Below are 18887 nucleotides of genomic sequence, written 5' to 3' on the forward strand. Positions count from 1 at the left end.
TCCAGATGGCAGCAAGAATGGGAACACCAGCAAAACTGGAATACAGGCATTTTTAACCACTTTATCTTACCCTGCACTGTGAAAGCAGAGGAGACAATGGAATTTCTTATCACTGTTATTGGTTTCCTGCTCACCAAACCCTGGTGTGGGAAACACTTCTGCATGTGCTCAAGTTTCATCATGCATGTTGTCACATTGATTTCTAATGGAAATATTCATGTTAAGCATGTACTGAAGTGTTTTAGGATCTCATCCCAAAACACTAAATAGGTAGTCAAGTCACATTTCAAATAATAATCACATCAACATACATCAACATTTAAAAAATGTGGTTTAGTAAGACGTTTAGAACACTGGACTCAAGTACACCAAATCTGATGAAATATTACCTACGGTTTTATCATTAAAATTGAAAGCTTTTTGCCCACTTATAGACAGTCATCCTTTCTTCAGGAATTAATACTAGATTGAGGGATTGCTTTAGATACAATCAGTAAGATGATGATATATTCAAGGGAAGGTATCAAAATAGCACCATGATTTTTGAAGTCTAGATATGAGAAGTTTTGCAATTTTTTTGAGTTTCATTAACACCTGCTATAAGTAGACATCGCAGTGAAAATCAGCCTTTTCTATACATATGAACACACATTTATTCACACTAGCAAATGAAACAGTATTTTTCTTTGGAGGCTTCTAGAGAATGGCTGTCCCTTCCAGCTTGTCAAGGAGAAGCCAGTAATTTCTCTTGTTTGACTTGAACTCATTGCCGGGTTCTACTGGGGTCATTTTCAGTTACTTAAATAAGCTTGTTATATTTGTAAAGCACACCATTTTGTATCAAACATTTGATAAAAATTTGCCTTTTTCATTTCCACTGACTAAAGTAAGCTGAGACAATTAGATTAACTTCCACACCTGATTTTGACAGCTAAGGGGAGGAGGAAAGAATTCGTCTCAGTGACAAAGGTAGAATGGGTGTGGAACTGAGCAATGATAAATAAATTCTAAAAAATATCTGCTGGCCAATTTGACAGGAATCAGTCAGCTGAATTCAGAAAACATATCCCCATATTTAATAATGGTGAATTTGGCCTGGAATTTAACTATTCTCCCTGATAAATTCTTTATTCTTTTTTTCAAAGATCAGGTTGAGTAGTACAACTAAATGAAGAGACAGTTCACTATACTAAAGGAAATAATTAAACTAAAAGCATTTAACATACAGAGAAGGGACAGATAAATATTGAATATTGTCTCTGGAGGAGAAAAGGCAGCCTGTGCTACACAAGTGCAGAGAATTCATTTAAGCCATGGGAGAACTTGCTGTTTTCTAGGTGTCACATAATGTTCGTTCTAAGCATTCTGCTGCTAATTGTGACAGTTTCTATAGAATTATAATTAGTCTATCTAATTATGTAATCTAATTTTCCTCTGCTTCCCCAGATTATCAGAGTGACAACTGAGCTGCTAGACATAACTCCCTTCCCTCCTTCCTTCCTGCTTCCCTGCCTTCCTCCTTAAAGCCACCCTTGCTTAGAAAAGGAAAGTATTACGATTTTTAGCTTAATAGAGTCCAGTTCTGTATCTTGCCACAAAAAAACGGTCTGAGAGAAAAAAAAATGATAGCATAAATACTATATAGTTAATAGAAAACAAAAAGAAAATTGAGAGGAAATTCTGGACATATTTTTCAGTTTCTGAATCATACTAAGCCAAGTAATGATGTCACTTCCAATGTTGTCAATTAGAAATGTCTCTTTTTTAAATCAAATATATTGCTTGGATGGAAAAATGGTGTAAATAGGTATAGAACTGGGTGTGGGTTTCCATGGTATATGGCAGTCTTCAGAAGATGAGTGCAGTAAATCTAAAGGCTTGACTCTTGCATACTTGTTTTACATTGGTATTCCTTCAGTGGCTTAAAAAAAATACTCCTGGGTGAATGTGGTGTGACACTAATATTTCTTTTTTTTTCCAGTTGAGAGACTGAACTCATATTCAGGATCTGTTTTTCCATCGTTAGCAGAATGATTATTCTTGAGTGGGATAACATCACTTATTTGTTTACTTACTACTGTTATTACTTTCTTCTACTAGCTGTCTCAACAGAGGAGATCATATTTGATAGCTATCTTAAACAGATGCAACAAAAAAACCCCTCCTTTCTCTAAAATTATTATGACTGAATTAAAATATATTGATGGAATTCCAAAAAACCACTCTCCAGTGAGGTAGCACTTTTAGCAAATTGCTATTTCTAGAACAGTTTTCCTTTACTATTTTTCCCCTAAAGGCTGCTTTGCAGAAAATGGTACCTGATAGGCAGTAGTTCCTTTGTTTTAAATAATTGAACACAGAAGTGATAACCTTTATCTCATCACAGGCTTTAGACCTATTTGTGTTGGAAGCTCTCTTGATCTCTCAAGAAACATTGAATTTGCACAAAGAGAATTGAAACTTGCTTCAGATAATACAATGACAAAAACCAACAGTGGGTATTGGGTGAACTGATCTATCTGCTCAGAAAATAGGTTTGAGAGCAGACCTAACCCCTGATGGAATTAATTGTTTAGCAGAATTATTTTTACCAGGATTTTAAAAAATGACAAGCATCCTATTATTCAGAGGGCAGAAGAACAAAAAATAATCTGGGGAGAGTATTGTTGGGTCATCCTAAAGTTACAACTTTCAGTTATTTCCCAAGATGTGAGATAAATCACGGAGCCTATTATCTTAAGAAAGCTCTATCTTCCTCTTGACTACAGTGATAATTTCAACCATACGCCACAGCTTAAAAGAGGCACTGACCAACTAACATTTCATAATTACCCTTCTGGCATTTAAACAAGCTGTAGAAAAACCCATATGTCTGACCATATTTAAAAAGCTGTATAAGGGCATTAAAGTTTTCTACGGTCATCAAAGTAAGGCTCCATTTGACTTTTGAAACAACTTACAAGATCAATTCGAACATAAATGACTCATGGAAGGCCATTTCACAAAAATAATAATGAAAAAAACCTCTCACAACATATGGATCAAGAGAAGGAAGTAATCCTATCACTCCCTAAAAGGAAACCTGAGTTACAAGACAGGAGGATGAAATGAAATAAGTGCCTCAATTGCCTGGATATTAAGAGTGCACTTTGAGAGCATTATAAGCACATCTGGTGGTAGGATGGCTCTATTATGGTATTGTAAGAATTCCAGCAGTATAGGTACATATAATTCCTGCTCCATCTCCTTTAGAGTGCACTCACAATCCCTGCTCAGCCAGCAGTTAATAATTTTCAGCTGGCAGGCCTCTATTATATTTTGAAGAGCCAGTTAGACTAAAAAATATCTTAGCTCCCTAGATATTTGTAACCTTGACAAGCGCATTCTTGGCTTTTTTGTACATCCAGATAAACTTGGAGAAGGTTCCATGCAAACTTTTTAATATCTCGCTGTGGGATGAGGAGAGGAAGCAGCTGCAGTGGGGTATCAGAGGCGTGGCAAAATGGACATTTTTATGGAGTTGGTCCTGCCAAATATAGAAAGAGTAGGAGATCTTTCCACCTCGCAAGATCTTTTTGCATGGAGCTAATCAAAAGAGTAATGTTGCAGTTCTGCAGGCTAGCTAAGGTTACCGGAATAAACAGTCCAAATATGTAATGCTTCTGTTTGCCAACATAAACGGAAAATCCCACCTAGTCAGATTAAATTCTGCTGATGGCAATGAGAAGGTTTATTTCTTCTTAACTTTAATTTCCAGTACCCGCCCAGAAGCCACCAATCATTATAAAAGGCCTGAAGCCATTGATTTTGCATAGACAAAGGACAAAATTTTGTCAAAATGAAGAGTGCTTTTGCATCTGTGTTTAGCTTCCATGTATGTGGTACCAACATGGGATGAGTGACAAAGGAAGAAACTTTGTAACAGCTTTTTATACCAGAAAGAGAAGCAAGCAGCATTATTATTTAAATGTATTTGGGCAACGTTGCTATAGTACCATAACCCACACTGTAGCACTGCATTGTTATAACTATACAAATAATAAATTAAGTTTTCCATTAGAAAAGTTTCCTTCAGACCCAGTTACCTCAATCCTTCATCACAAGTGACTTCATTAAAATCCTTTTCAGCATCGCAGAGCTTAAGGGAGGGTAATCACTGCACTTTTTAGACTTGACTGGTAAGGTAAGAGTAGCTCCCCTCACCTGGGTGAGAAACCAGGGAGTTCAATGTTCCTCAATTAGGCATTTGTTCTGAACCACCTCTGGAAGAGTAAATGTGTCACACAGCATGACTAGTTTCCTACTTTAGGAAGCTAGATTTCTAAGGTTAGGTGGTGAAATTATTCCCCTGTATACCTTCAAACAAATTCAAACGATGGATTGATAGGACAAGCTTGACCATATCTGTCTGATTTATTGTGCTGTCACGTCTTCTCTGAAAGGCAGCTGCTCATTCCAAGCTTCCATGTGTTAAGCACTCTCTATATACACTACAATAATGAGCCTGTGTGGCTTGAAATCCTTTGGATTGTTTGTTTTATTTAAAGTAACACTCTTAATAAAACAAAACTCACTAATACTTTTATATTTGTCTTGAGCAATATAAATACCAGCAGTAAGAGTTACTGTGCTAATTCAGTTTGTTCTTTCTTAGGAAAGAATGCTCCTGGCAAACTTAATTATAACTTGTGCATAATTTTGATTTGTATGATAATTCTTTTTAAAAAAGTACATGGCAAAACTTCAAACAGCATATTTACTTTTGCAGTATTGATTGAATTCGAACAAGCAATTCCATGTGCAAAGATCCAACTGCCTCAAGCTGTTAGTTGTGAGTGGACCCTACACCTGCAGAGAAACCCCGTGAGGTTCTGGGTGGGGAGAAACCTCTGTCTGTGCCAAGCAGCATACGTGATACAGACAGAAATATTAGCAGCTCATAGAGCTGCTTTTACAAAGTGAGTAAGGCTCTGCTGTCCCCTACCCCTACCCTTTCTTAGACACAAGTCAAGAAATAGGTGGCTTCTAATGTCGCCTGTTTAAGGAGATGGAAGCTTTTTAGGTTTGTCATTTATGGTCACTTTAAAAAAACAGAGAGAAGAAATCAGTGAGGAACAAATGGTATTGGAGAGGTATAAGTGAACATGTAGAAAGACATGTAGGAGATATTTTCTTATGCAGGGTATTGAAAAATGTAGAATCTCTTTCTGGTTTCACTAGTTTCTTCTCTTCAAGGCAGGCCCTGCTAAAACCAGCTGCAGCTTCTTGAGGCTTACTAGCTTTAAAACTGGTTGTTGATTTTGAGGCTAGTTTACTCTCAAAAAACTCAGTCAGGACTGTTGGGCAGGGAGATGGCTTCCAGAGCCATAGAACCCTGGAGGATTGTCACGGGCTGGTAGTCAGAGGTTGCTTTCTGCTGAGTCTTGCTTCTTGACATTTGCCTTTCTTCGTACTAAAGTAGTAGCAGAAAAAAGCACCAACATACTCAGGCAAAAGCCAGTCTTGATTACCCACCATCTTTTAACTTTCACACTCAGCTGACCTGTGCAAAATGGGTGCAGAATGATGCATGTTAGAATTTTTTTCTCATGAAATAAAATGCTCTACATGTGAGGCATTCATGCAGGTAAATGCCTATACAAAGAAGATACAAAGTTTAGCTAAAGGCGATCTTCCCCACAAATTAGTTTTCCACCATGTGTTTCTTTTGTAGATTTCTATATATATGCAAAGAAATTGGAGGAAGGTAGACTCTAAAAAGATATGTTATAGAAGAATAAGGTAGAGGGAGTTCTAGCAGCAGCCCCACAGATTGCCTTTCTTTGCCTCTGGACAAAAAAGGGAGTCTAATTTTATAAAAAAATACACCCTTAAGTTATGTATGAGCCAGTAGGAGGAAAGAACCTGAAATAGTGTGTCCCATGCTGCTTAAGGTATGTTAACCCTGAAACCTAGTTAAGAGAGGTTTTGAATAGGAAGAGTTAGCTGTTTGATTATGAAATTAATTTTGAAGATCACTGGTGGAGAAGGTGGCAGTTCTTTGGATGGAGTAGAGGGAGGTAAAGAGAGTGCTCTCAAAGACTTCTGAAACTGGAATGAAATACTCGTATCACTGCTCTCCTCTGAAATATAATGTCTATTCCATCCCTCTCTAAACGTGGGAGGTAGAAAGGAGAATGTATCACCTAAGCAGTACCCAAACCTCAACTGACTTCTATGTAATGAAAAACCAGAACTCACTCCTACACCTTCCTGGGTGCCAAAAGCTCCAGCTGTCCTTTGTGCACCTGCCAAAACCTCCCCTTTTTCTCAATAGCTGCTGCAAAGTACTTGTGCACATTCAGCGCGAAGTCCTGTAACGTAACACGGAGCAGATTGCTTTAAATCAGTGGGCAGGTGACTTAAGCAATTTTAATCAGAAGGTTCTGGTACCACTCATTAATTTCCAAAGAAAAGTTATTTTTCTCCAATTGATGTATTTTAGTACTATTTTATAATAGCTAAGATGACATTTAATACTCAGATTTATTTAAACAGGTTTTAAGCTCAAAATACATTTAAGATTTTAAAAGGGTTTTTTTAATAGAAATTAGAATTTCTTTAAATCATATAAGGAAGAAAAATAGTTTAATTGAATAAAACTACGTTAACTTACTCTCCCACATATCCAGCATGACTGAAATACAGCTGAACTATTTAAAACCTCACGTTATCTTTAGTTACGGAAGTGAACTGATAACTGACTACCATTTCTGTAAATATTTTAAACTAATAGATTCGATTCTTCCAACCCTTATATTTATTCATACTCTAGAACAGGAAAATAAACTTTTCTGGTTTTACATTCCTATTTGCTTTTATTAGTTTGTTGAATAAACTGTCACAAAAATACTATCTCTATATATGCAAAAAAGGTAAGTTTCAGCTGTATAACACCAATTATTTCTGTAAAGTTCAGGAGTTTGACTTTCTTTAAAACTTGGCAGCATAAGTGTACTATCTAAAAATAACAGGAACATTTTCAGAGCCAATGAAAGTTGAGAAGTAAACTTTTCCATTTTTTTAATTTCGAGAAGTCCGTGTTATTTTTTGTTATCCATATGTCCATAATGTTATGCATTAAAGGAAAGTAAATTGACAGATTAAAAATAATAATAATAAAAGAAAATGGACAATGGCTGACCAGGAGCAGAACCTTAAAAGGCTTGGTGATTTGGTCTTCCTGACACATTTAGGTATAATAAAACATGGAATTTGGGATACTGACTTCAAAGACTCATACTTAGAAATATGCATCCCTTATAGCAAAATAATGGTTTCAACTGGCACAGCGCTCTTGTTTCTAATTTTTAAGGTTTGTGAGATACCAGGCCTCAAATTTTAATCTCACTTGGGACTCATGCCACTAAAACCTGGAATAGAAAACCTAATTTTAGGAAAGAATCTTTCATTTCAGAAAAGAGCTTTTTTAAAGAGAAATGTCTTTTTTCTTAAAAGAAGAAAGACAGTGGACAGTGTAACTAAGGTAGTTTGAAATCAGTCATGCTTTAATTTTTCAGACAAGAATGTCTTTATTAAGAAATACTCATTAATTATAGAAGGTATCTGTTTAGTTTTTCTCTGTAAGCACAGAACGCTAAAATCCCATGTCAAAAGGAAGCATCTGAGCTCTACAGAGCATGGTAGAAGTCAATTATTCTTAAAGTTAATGCGACTGAAGTGCTCTGCTGAAGAAGGAGTATTAAATCAGAAGTTTAGGTGATATGCTCATTTGGAACCAAAATGACATGTTGATGTCCACATCATGAAGTTGTATTAATGATATACATGGAAGACAGCACATACTGTGGCCCTTAAGCCTACTAAGGACCTTTATATCATACGTATATAATAATTACTTTAGTAATGTAGACACTAACAATGGCAGCCTCCTCATTTTGAATCTCCTCCCGTGATTCCTACAGAGTAGACCTTAAGATAAATTGGTCACAGCAAAAACATTTATGTTGTACATCAGGAGATGCGCAATGTGAAATCATTTACTCATATCTTAAGTAACAGTCCAATCATCAGATGTGGAGATGCAGATGCTAAACAACTTGTTGACTAAGGGAAAAGAAACTGTGCTTTCGTGCCAGTAAGCAGATGTGCTCAATAGACTGGCTCATAAGTGCTGATTTAGAAACAGCTGTTAATGCTACCATCATCTTTAATATAGTTCATTTCCCTCCACTTCCTTTGTTTTCTGTACATACATATGCTTGCTTTATACCATTAAGTTGTGCTAGTCAGAGGGTGGAGAAGAGGGAGTGCATTTTAATAAATAATAGGCAATCAGGACCTGATTCTGGGAGGTGGTGAGCACTCTCGGCTCCTGCTGGAGCTAACTGAGACTTGAAAAGCAGCATAAAAATGTTCGTAAAACCTGCGGTATAAAGTTTGTTATAGTAGATCTCTAAAGTACTTTAAAAGGATATCGTTTTTGCAAAAGTTGTAAATGGCACAAGCTAGTTCTTTCACTGGAAAAAAGTTTAAGAGTTTTTCAAGTTCACTTCAGTGAACTTGAAGTGAAGGGCTTTTTCTCTCTCCTTTTTAATTTTAAAATTAAAGATATTTTTAATTGTATTTTTTTCTTTATTTTATTTTTATTTTAATTTTTTCTTTCTTTTTCCTTCAGTCAGTCTCTCCTTTCACTTTTGCTCTTTTTCTCTTTCTTTCATTCCCTCTCCTTTCTTTCTCTTCTCTCCTTTTTGTTTCTCAGGGTGTTTTGTTCTGATGCATGTTTTCTGCGTTTGAAAAGCACAGTTTTCCGTGAATGCAGATAAACTGACACTCTGAAGTACTTCACACAAAGTTTGCTTCACTTCCTTCCCATTACTAAAGTACAGATGAATCACATAGCAGTAACAACTATACTCCCCATAATTTACTCTTCAGCTCTGAAGGAAGTTCAGAATTCCAATACCTGAATTCGATCTCTAGAGGCAATAACAAGTGAAGGACCTGTCTCATATTATTAGCACATGAGCATTAAAGTCTTCATCTAGAGTCCATTGAACTATGGAAAACCTCACAATTCACATTAGTATACTTTGGATGAGGTCAAAAGTGGATTTCAGTACTTTATAATAGAGGACATAAAGAAAAAAAATATATCTATATATAATACCTAATGTATTCCCCCCATATAAGAGTCCTGCTGTACATTAATGCAGCAAATGACACCAAATTAAACTTATAATATTTTCAGTGATAAACTTCACTATAATTGATTTCTAGCTTCAAAAATAATCTTTGAGATATGAAATAAAGAAATTTCTAATTTGATATTCTCTAAGTAAGTAAATCAGATGCAGATTATTTGAAGTCATTAATAAAAAAGCTTAAAGCTTTTTTTTTTTTAACCTTTTTTTTTCTTTTTTAAATTGTTACCATTTTCTCTTTACGGGAAGCCTGATAGGCTACATGCCAGTCAGTAGTATATACTCTTCTACGGGAGCGCCAAGGTTACTCTCTTCCTCTTAAACTCAATAGAGTGCATGCAAAAGTAGCTGGAGTCCTTTCAGCGCTACTTTCCTTAAATGCCATGTTTCCCAGATAGTGGGTCACGTGCAGACATGGTGTTGCATGCTGGATCCTCTGAGGAATTTATAAATGTTTCTTGCACTTATTCTTGAAAAGGGAAATAATAATCATTTTATTATTTGTGTCAACTACTATGGAGATGCTGACCTAGACTCATCCCTGGTGGAGGCATTTCAGGGCATGGTCGGATGAGCTAGTCTGAGGGTAGGTGATGTGAATGAAGATACATTCCCCAGCCTGTCCTCGGCTACTCATTACCTGGAAGCTGGTGCTAATCGGTTCTCCTGGGTTTAATGCTCAAGGAGAGAGACTGCTCTCGACTGCGGTTTTGTGAAGATACAAAAATGCCCTGAGAATGGCTTAGATCTTTTAAACGTCACTCCAATCCTGTCATTTCTTCTTACCAAATAAAATTCTCTTGGCCCTTATTTCAGAAGAAGAATGATGATATGCTGTGGTACTGGGTTGAAACCAAAGTGTATTATTTTTGATGTTTAGATTAAGACTGCTGTTGCATCTACTGCACTGTCTGGCACCAGTAGAGTAGTGTCTTTTGCAAGAGAAACTTCATTGTCTTAAAAACTGAAAATAAACAAAATGACATCTTAACTTCCCCCAGAAAGCTGCCAATGCTGTACCCTTTTGAATACACTGTTTCCATGGACACCTCTGATACGTGACCGGAGTATGATAATTCCCAACATCACAGCAGCCAGTAATAAATACCTTCCCCTTTACACTCATTTCACTTTACAAGCCAGATTCTTTGGCTCTGATGAGTTGACTAAAGGAAAGGATGTGCTGTGTTTTGAGGCTCTTAACTAACCTGGAATCTTTTTGCTGTGTTCCCAAGTGATTGGCTTTAACAGCTCACATTGGCTTTAACAGGAATATAGAGTATAAAAATATAAATATACCTCTCTTCCCTCCCACATACATACACACAGATAGTGACGTTAACTATCAGTTCAATTGTAGTAAAATTTTAATGTAAAATTCAAAGTGATAGTAAAGGTTAAACACTGCAATGTTTCCTGGATGTGTAAGACAGATTCAGCAAAACAGCATTTTTGTGGCTCTATTACTCATGTTGTACAATATGTCCTGCTGTGCCTGTTCCTTGCTGTTTCTTTTAAAACGCTGAAACACATTCTGCTAAGCACAGCAGAGGATACACCAACATTGCAAGCTTTCTTGCTTTCTTTCCAAGTGAAAAGTTGCAGACATTGTTTATTTTTCTGTGGAACCTTCATGTGAAGAGCTGCACAGACACACACGCACGAGATTTTTTAGCAACATTAACTCTAAATGGATCAAACCCAACAATCTTCATCATAGTGTTTTCAGTGACAATATTTTAAGATGATTTGAAATCAGCCTTTAATCTGGTCTAATATATTTGACAGATGCTATGCACATCTTTTTTTTTTTTCTTTTCTTTTGGCTATTGAAAAAAGTCCTTGTGGTTTGCAGTACTGGTACTTTAGAACTGTGCAAATAATTTAGGTTTACTTCCCCCCCATATATGTCTATACAGAGAAGGGGAGGAGGGGAAATGAGTTTCAGCTGGAGCAAAATCTTGGGGTTTAATGTGACTTAAATATAAATACATTTTTAATCTTTCATGTTATGAATTTCTTTTCCATTCTCATCTGAAATTATTTGCTGATTTTGACTCAAATTTATAAATGCTTTGCCCTCTGGCTTTGGGGATATTTATTTGTCTGAAAAATTTGACCAGGGCTTCTGGCTACAAGTAGTAGAATTGAGGATCAGTCAACTAGAATCATCTAAATACATTTGTGAAATAGACAGGGAAGTCGTAAGTTTTGACGGTAACAAACGCTCGTTCAGATACTTCAGCAAGTGAAAAAAAAAAAAGAGCTTTTAGAGTGCTCCACCTGAAACTCACCACCAGTTTACAGAAACAAACAGGCGGAAAGCAATGCAAACTTTTCAGTGCAAGTTCCTTTCCAAACTAACGACCCTCCCTTGAAGGGCAATTAAAAGCATATGAGGGGCAGCAGTATGGGTTCCTGCCACCAGACGGGGCTCTCTATCACACGAAATGCAGGTTCTTCTGCACAGTCCCGTGATGGGAACCAGTTTGCCTCTGTTTCCCTGCCTGTGAAATGACATGAATACATTTTGCAAGAGTATGTGAACTTTTTAACGTTTCCTAAAGGGCTCTGAGATCTTCCTGCGCAGCAGGAGCTACCTGCTGCAGATAGCCCAGCTGCCTTCTCGCGGTAACCCCTTTCCCTCTTTCGCAGTCGTTATCCTCACATCCCCAGGGTTCACGTCCTATCCAAAACCAGATTGTCTGCTCTTCAGGGAAGGTTTTCACCACACAGACAAAAGGGCATATTAAAAAAAAAAAAGGAAAAAACCTCCAAGTGAAGTGCTGTTGCTGTGCTACAGCTAGAAAGGTCATTATTACCTTCAGTGACCCCATCTTTGTTTTCTTGTTTTGTCTTTCTTCTGCGAAGGTAAAAGTTTGGTTCCAGAACAGACGAATGAAGTGGAAGCGGGTAAAAGGGGGCCAGCAAGGGGCAGCAGCCCGGGAGAAGGAACTGGTGAATGTGAAAAAGGGCACGCTGCTCCCCTCCGAGCTCTCTGGCATCAGCGCAGCTGGTCTCCAGCACACAGGGGACTCACTAGCGAACGACGACAGCCACGACAGCGATCACAGCTCTGAGCACGCACACTTATGATACACAGAGAGTGTCCCAGCTCCGTTCTCAGGAAAGATGCTTTGCTGGCAAGCCTTACACAGGCATCGTTTACGTATGCAAGTGACTCTGGCAGTGATTTTTAAAGTTGTTATGGAAAATTCAGGCTTATTGTGTCTGCTTTTCTTGATTTTTAGATGGTTTACAGTAAGTGCCATGTCTTAAAGGTGCCTCAAGAGTGGAGAAGTGGAAGATGAACTTACTTTGAACATTCCAGATTTGTTTGTCATGTTTATGACAGCGGGCAGGTATTTTTGCTTTAGCTTGCACTGAAAATTACATTGCTCTCAACAGACGTTATATTCTGAAAACCACAGTGCCACAAAATCACTATCTAGTGGATAAGAAATGTATTTTAACTCTGTATATATTTACCTTACAGCATTTTCCTGTCTTCACTAATTTTAGCAATGCATTCATATTAGCTGATGGCAATAGTCACTCATGACAATAAATGGCTTTTTGTCTCTTTATTTTTGTTTTGTTTTTCCAAAGACATACAATACATGCAGATACTTTTGTTCAAGTAGAGAACAATACAATAGTGTCTGCTAGGACACGTCCTTGTATGACAGACAAAACAAACCTTATGTTGCATTTACTATCAACTGCTGCTAATAGGGTATTATTAAACTTACCTAGCTCCTCAATTCTTCTTATCTTATAACTGCAAAAAATGACTTTTAGGATCATAAGGATAGTCCAGTAACCTGCCAAAAAATGTCATGTTCCACTCACGCTCAGTGGAAACTTCCCAAAGGATTATTCATTTCTACTTTGTCATAATTGAGTACATTGATAAATACTGACACTCTGCAGAAATGTTGTTGCTTCATCTTCAGTTTAAAAAAACCAGCAAATAAGCTGAAAGTTATTATCAACTGCTTATGTTGGTAGAAATCAAAATATGAAGGTAACTCAGTATTGTGTCCCATGTGTAAAATCAAGACACATTTTCTGTTATAAGCTTTTGTGTACATACAGGCAAATACCAAAACCCAAAATTTAATGCAAACCATTGATTGTACTTTGTGAAGAAATATGTTTAATAAATAATCCTTTTTAAATAACTCTGGTCTGTCTACAGTGATTTCATTGGATACTTAAAGGTTTTTTTGTAGAAGTCCTAAGGAGCTCTACCTTTTTTGGGTCTTTTGGAACTTAGTCTGTCTGTGGACAACACAAAGCTATATTTTCAAATTTAGGCTTTTAATCTTGGATAAATCTTCCACCTTGATCCATTTGGGAAACTCTTTCCTTTAGCAGGAAAAAGGCATCTAGCAGCTAATGATGTCTTCAGCCAAAAACAACAAGAGTCTGTTCAACCATTTTTCCAGATTTAGAGCAAATATAAAGGGTTATTTTGTTGGACCTTGTTGAAATGGATGAAAGGGAATAAATATCAGGAAGAGATGCATACTTATATTATTATGCCTTTGTTCAATAGAGCTGTGCAGGAGAAAAAGCCAAAATATCCCTAAAAAATTTGGAGATGAATTGGACTGGGTAGTGTGATAGAAGGAGCTGAGTGAAAGAAGGAGCGAGCCAGAAATGTGCATATCCTGGTAAATGTTTGTGAGCATTCACTGAAGCTCTGCTATGTGGAGCAGTAGGGCATCATAAAAGTTAAATGTGATCAAGAACTCTGTGTTTGTTTTCCAAAACCTTTCCACTCTAGGTTTGATCTTTCTTGCACATTAATTGTTGTCACGATCATTTTAGTTTAAAATATCCAAGCAATGGGTAATTCATTTCTTTAAGGACTTCAGAGCATTTTATTGATTATTTCAGCAGTTAAGGGGTTTTGCATTTGTTTCTCTGTTCTTTTTCAAATGCCTTTGTCATACAAAATTGCTGAGAATGGGAGTAGGATAGAGCAGTAAGCCAACTACTTGTGAATACTTGATATTTTTGATTTCATGGCTGGATGGAAAAGGTTTTTTGGGTGGTGGTGGTGATTATCAAAACAGCAAAAAACTGCCAGTGATTCAGACTAAAGTTTTTTGTTCTTGGCTCTTTTCCCTCTTAAATGAAATATAGCTAAATTTCAAAATGAAAAATCAGAATGAAAAGTTGAAAAAAAGCATCTTGAATTTTCAAATAACCCTTTTTAACAACAGAGATTTAGTCTAATATAATGTGACTTGTTTTGCTAGTAAAGAGGGGAGAGAAGATTATTGTCTTTCAAATACTCTGCCAAAAATGTCTTTTTAGGTTTGCAGAATTGTTTGTTGCTGTCTTTCATAAAAAGTTTAAGACTGAATCTGAAAAGAGATCAGCCAAGTTTGAGCTGACATTTTACAAAGCAAATGGAAGTGCTTTATTTACATTACCTGAAATGCACCAGCAATGTGTCCCTAGCCCAAGGCATTTTGAGGTGTATTGTTCTGTTAGCAGCACCGTGATTTGACTGGGATACTTGCAGTGGGGGAGCAGCCAATATGTGTGATGATGGCAATCTGTGAGCCATAATAATCTCATTACCTAGAAGAATTTTTTCCTGTTGAGAAAGATAGTCTTTTCCATTCCCTAGTTTTAACTGAATCTGTTGAGACTTAAAGCACAGGTTGAAGAGAGACAAACGTGCAAATGGATTTACAGTGCTAGGAGAATTTTTGTTTAGATAATTGAATGAACCTTCAAAGGACCAAATTATGTAACTTTAGATTACAGAAAAAAAAGAAGACTAACAAAATTGATTGTTTCCCATGCTTTAAAAGCAGCTTAGATTTGAATTTGGCTGTAAGGTGCTAACTGTATGTAGTAACCTCTCCGACTACTTAAAGACCTCTGGTGGCTTTAAACAACTGTTTTGTGGGTGAACCATTGGTTAAGTGCAATATGATGCAGAGATCTCACACTGGCAGAAGTTGAAGCTATGAAGTCTAAGCACAGTGAGCTTCCTACCATGGTCTTGAAGGAATTTACTTATAAGCAGAGCCCCACAGAAATAGATATTCTTCTTCCAAATTTCAGCCAGCTCATATTCAAGCCACACATAGCAGCAACAAACACGCTGCGCTTTAACTCTGCTTTGTGGGTCAGCGGGTCTGCTCAGGACTCATTAATGCAGATGATGTCTCATCTTGTTCTGAATAACACAATTCCTCAAAAACGGTCTTATGGAAGCCCCCTGAATCAATCACCTGCTGTAACATATTATGACTTTGTATCAAAGTTTTAGCATAATTTTGTTGCTGAAAACAGCTATGGATAGAGACTTTTGAAATATAACTTGAAGTTTTGTTTTATCTTCATTGGCTTATATGTGTCTGCAGACTAACAGAGGGTTCTTCTACCAATCTAGCCATATGGCATAGCTAAGAATATACCATTTAACAGATGGACAAAATCAAGCCCTAATTTTGAGATTTGCCCAAAGCTGTGCAGGCATTTAGTGGTAGAGTGAAATGTGATGAAACCTAGTTTGGTTTATTTATCTTTATTAGTTCCACTTACTAAATAGTGGCTAATCACTTTTCATGACTTATTGTCAATGAATCCTGCTTCTGAGGACTAATGATATCTTTTTTGAGTTACAGTAATTTTTATATCATATCTGTCCAGAGTCTACCTTTCTTTGACGTTCTGTTGTTGGCATATTGCCAAGCCAGACACGGAAATGTGTACTCTTAGGAAACATACACACCAAATATAATTGATTATACAAAGGCAGTGATGTTTAACAGTTTAATTTTCAACATGATGGATGATAAGAATTCTTTTTTCTAGGGTACAAGGCTATATAATATTTGCAGGGTTTCTTTCTCTTCCCTTATGACTGTTGAGTTTTTATTTTGTGTTTCTGTTTAGTATGGCTTCATTGTCTTCAGATTTATTTTGATAATAGCAGTTCAAGAGGTATGGTTAAAATAACACATTTGCATGCTGGCTGAATTTATTAAATCACAAATTGGAAGTAGTTTGGGAATTTAATTAAATGCTTATCTTTTCTTGACTTTCTTTTCTTTTCATCGGATCCAAAAATAGTCAAAAAAGGAGCACAAAAAGGACCAACTCTATACCTATGTCTTTCCACCACAGGGCAAGTTTCAAGGTAGTTTGTGCATCCTGCTTTCTTAAATGAAGGCTCTGACTGCTGCAATATTATTTGTACAAATAAAGAAACACCATTAGGACGTGCACTCTTAGGAGATATGAGGAAACAGTTATATAAGTTAGGGACAAAATGTCAGCTTGAGCCTTCTTTTAGAATTTCCTGGCTTCAGTCAGTTTATGTCTCTTGGGTGAGCTTGTATTTAATAGAGTACATGCAGTATTTAAGAGCAGCTACAAGATTCAAGAAATTTTAAAGACTAATGTTTAACCAATTATGTACTGTAATTTAATATCATTATGTAATGTGTGTGGATTGAAAGGGAGATTCTGTACACAACTGAATGTCTATATTCATTTAAAAAAGGCAATGTAGCTGATAGCTGGCAATAACTGGCATAGGGCTTCAGTGATGATGCACACTATTACCTCAGATTAATAAGGATTTACTAGAGCTCATTTGCTTTTACACATTTCTATTAGTTTTCATTTTAAGCCCATAGTCTTTTGACATCATTTACAGCTGAAAGCTGCACTGTAGCAATCAGTTTCAATGTAATTTAAGGCCGCTGACTGTTAGTCAGGGCCTCCATATGGCATAATAAGAGGTTATCACAGTCATCTGTACAAACTGCAAAAGTATTAGAAGTTTCTCAGCCATTTATTACTTCTGTCCAAGTTGTGCATGCAGGTCTGTTAGCCATTGTCCTTTGTCTGGCATCTGAACTGTCATGACTCCTATCTGTGGAAATTTGGTGAAACTTTACTTTCATTCAGTTGAAAACAATCACCTGGGCAGTAGACTTGGTTAGTATCTTTTTTGAAGAAAGGTAAGTTTTGAAATAGCCTTTTCAATGGATAAAGGACAAGGGACTCAAGTAATTTGTACTGGCCACCTTGTACCAGAGGCCCTGTAAGCCTTTTGGGATAGAGTTTAGTGCCCTGCTAAATGTGCTGTGAGGACTTGGTTCTGTTCTTTTTTTATCTTATTTGGCCCTTGAGTGCTTTCTATGACAACCTCTTCCAACCCTCATGACCCTGACTCCTTCTCCCAATAGGATTTGCAAAAAAAGAATAAATATGTGGTTCTTCAAAGCAGAAGTGAAAGATATAGTTAAGATTAGGTATAAGAATGTGATCCAGGACATTAAATAATAATTAAATGGCATTAGTTCTGTTCAGAGGACTAATTGACTGGAATAAAGCATATTGCCACATCCCTTTTCTTTCCATAAATGGTTTCATCTTTTTATGTTCCAATGTATTATTTTAGAAATTTTTACCTATTATGTTTATATCTATTAAGGTTATATGCTTGAATTTAAATATTCAGTTCTGATGTCTAACCAAATAACATTACTAGTCCACAGATAGACTTCTCTCTCTCAAGAGAGAAACAAAATTTGGCCATAAGTACTTTTCTGCTAACATTCGGGTTTTATTTGTAAATTTTGAAATTTTAGCATCTATTAAGAGAAACCTTGTAAAATGTTATTTTACATTAGTGACCAACAAGTTTCAGATTCACTCATCCTTTAAGTAAACAGCACAATAATTGATTTCTGTAGGAACTTTCTTGTCTTACGATCACATGATAATATCATGGGTTTTGTGTTATAAAAGTGTGCTCTGAAACCATATGAAGCAATGAACATGACAAATATCTATAAAAGAGGTTTAGTATTTAGGCACAGATTCTCATCCTCAGTGTCACCATGAATATATAGATACCATATATGTTACTTATGTTTGCTTATGGACTGCAGGGTTTTTAGAAATATGCCTATTCTGAATGCTTACCACATTATTTGCCAAGAAAGTCACATGCACAGCTGAGAAAATACTGAAATGGGCATGTTCCCAAATTAAAAATTTATCTTGAAAAGTGCCCTTAGAAAAATTTTATGCAATCACCACAGAAATGCATTTAAGAGAGTAAAAACTACCAGGGGAGAAAAAAAAGCCTTAGTTTGGAATTACAACACATTGTAAATAATTTTGTATATGTATTTCTATAATTGTCAAGTATATACCTATTCATTGGAACTGTGGAAATAAAATGCACAATTTTTTAGTTCATAAGTGATACTAAGTACAGCATAGAGCTGTTACTTTTCTAATTTTAGCATATTTGCATAAGACATTTGATTCTGAGGACAATATTATGAAGAGTTCTCAGGACTCCTTTTATACAAAATATTTTTGCAAGAAAGAAGTAAAGATTCTTCTAAGGAAGTGAAGGACCTCATCTAAAGCCTATAGATGGCAATGGAAAGATTACGATTGATTTCACAGGGATTTGGATTTAGCCCAAAGTACACACAAAAGTTCATACAAATCAGTGAACAGTCCAGGATTAAGACATTAGCCTATAATTTCCAAAGTGACTGTTGACTTTGTGCCTCCGTTATGACACATGGTATCCTGATTTCAATGAAGTTTTGAGCACACAGTGAAAATTAGGACCACTTTATGGAAATGTGAGTTGAGGACCCCATATTACTAGCCAGTTAA

The 18887-nt window shown here is 36.3% G+C and overlaps 1 protein-coding gene across 1 annotated transcript in view; it reads left to right on the forward strand.

Moving 5' to 3' along the window:
• Window positions 1-13387, forward strand: part of MEOX2 (mesenchyme homeobox 2) — a 54379-nt gene extending 40992 nt beyond the window's left edge. Inside the window, exon 3 of the mRNA XM_069774152.1 lies at window positions 12075-13387. Coding sequence (XP_069630253.1) covers window positions 12075-12299 — 225 coding nt within the window. The 3' untranslated portion in view covers window positions 12300-13387. The remainder of the gene's footprint in view (window positions 1-12074) is intronic.
• The last annotated feature ends 5500 nt before the right edge of the window (window positions 13388-18887 follow it).

The sequence above is a fragment of the Haliaeetus albicilla genome, chromosome 2 (assembly GCF_947461875.1).
Source record: "Haliaeetus albicilla chromosome 2, bHalAlb1.1, whole genome shotgun sequence".
NCBI lineage: Eukaryota > Metazoa > Chordata > Aves > Accipitriformes > Accipitridae > Haliaeetus > Haliaeetus albicilla.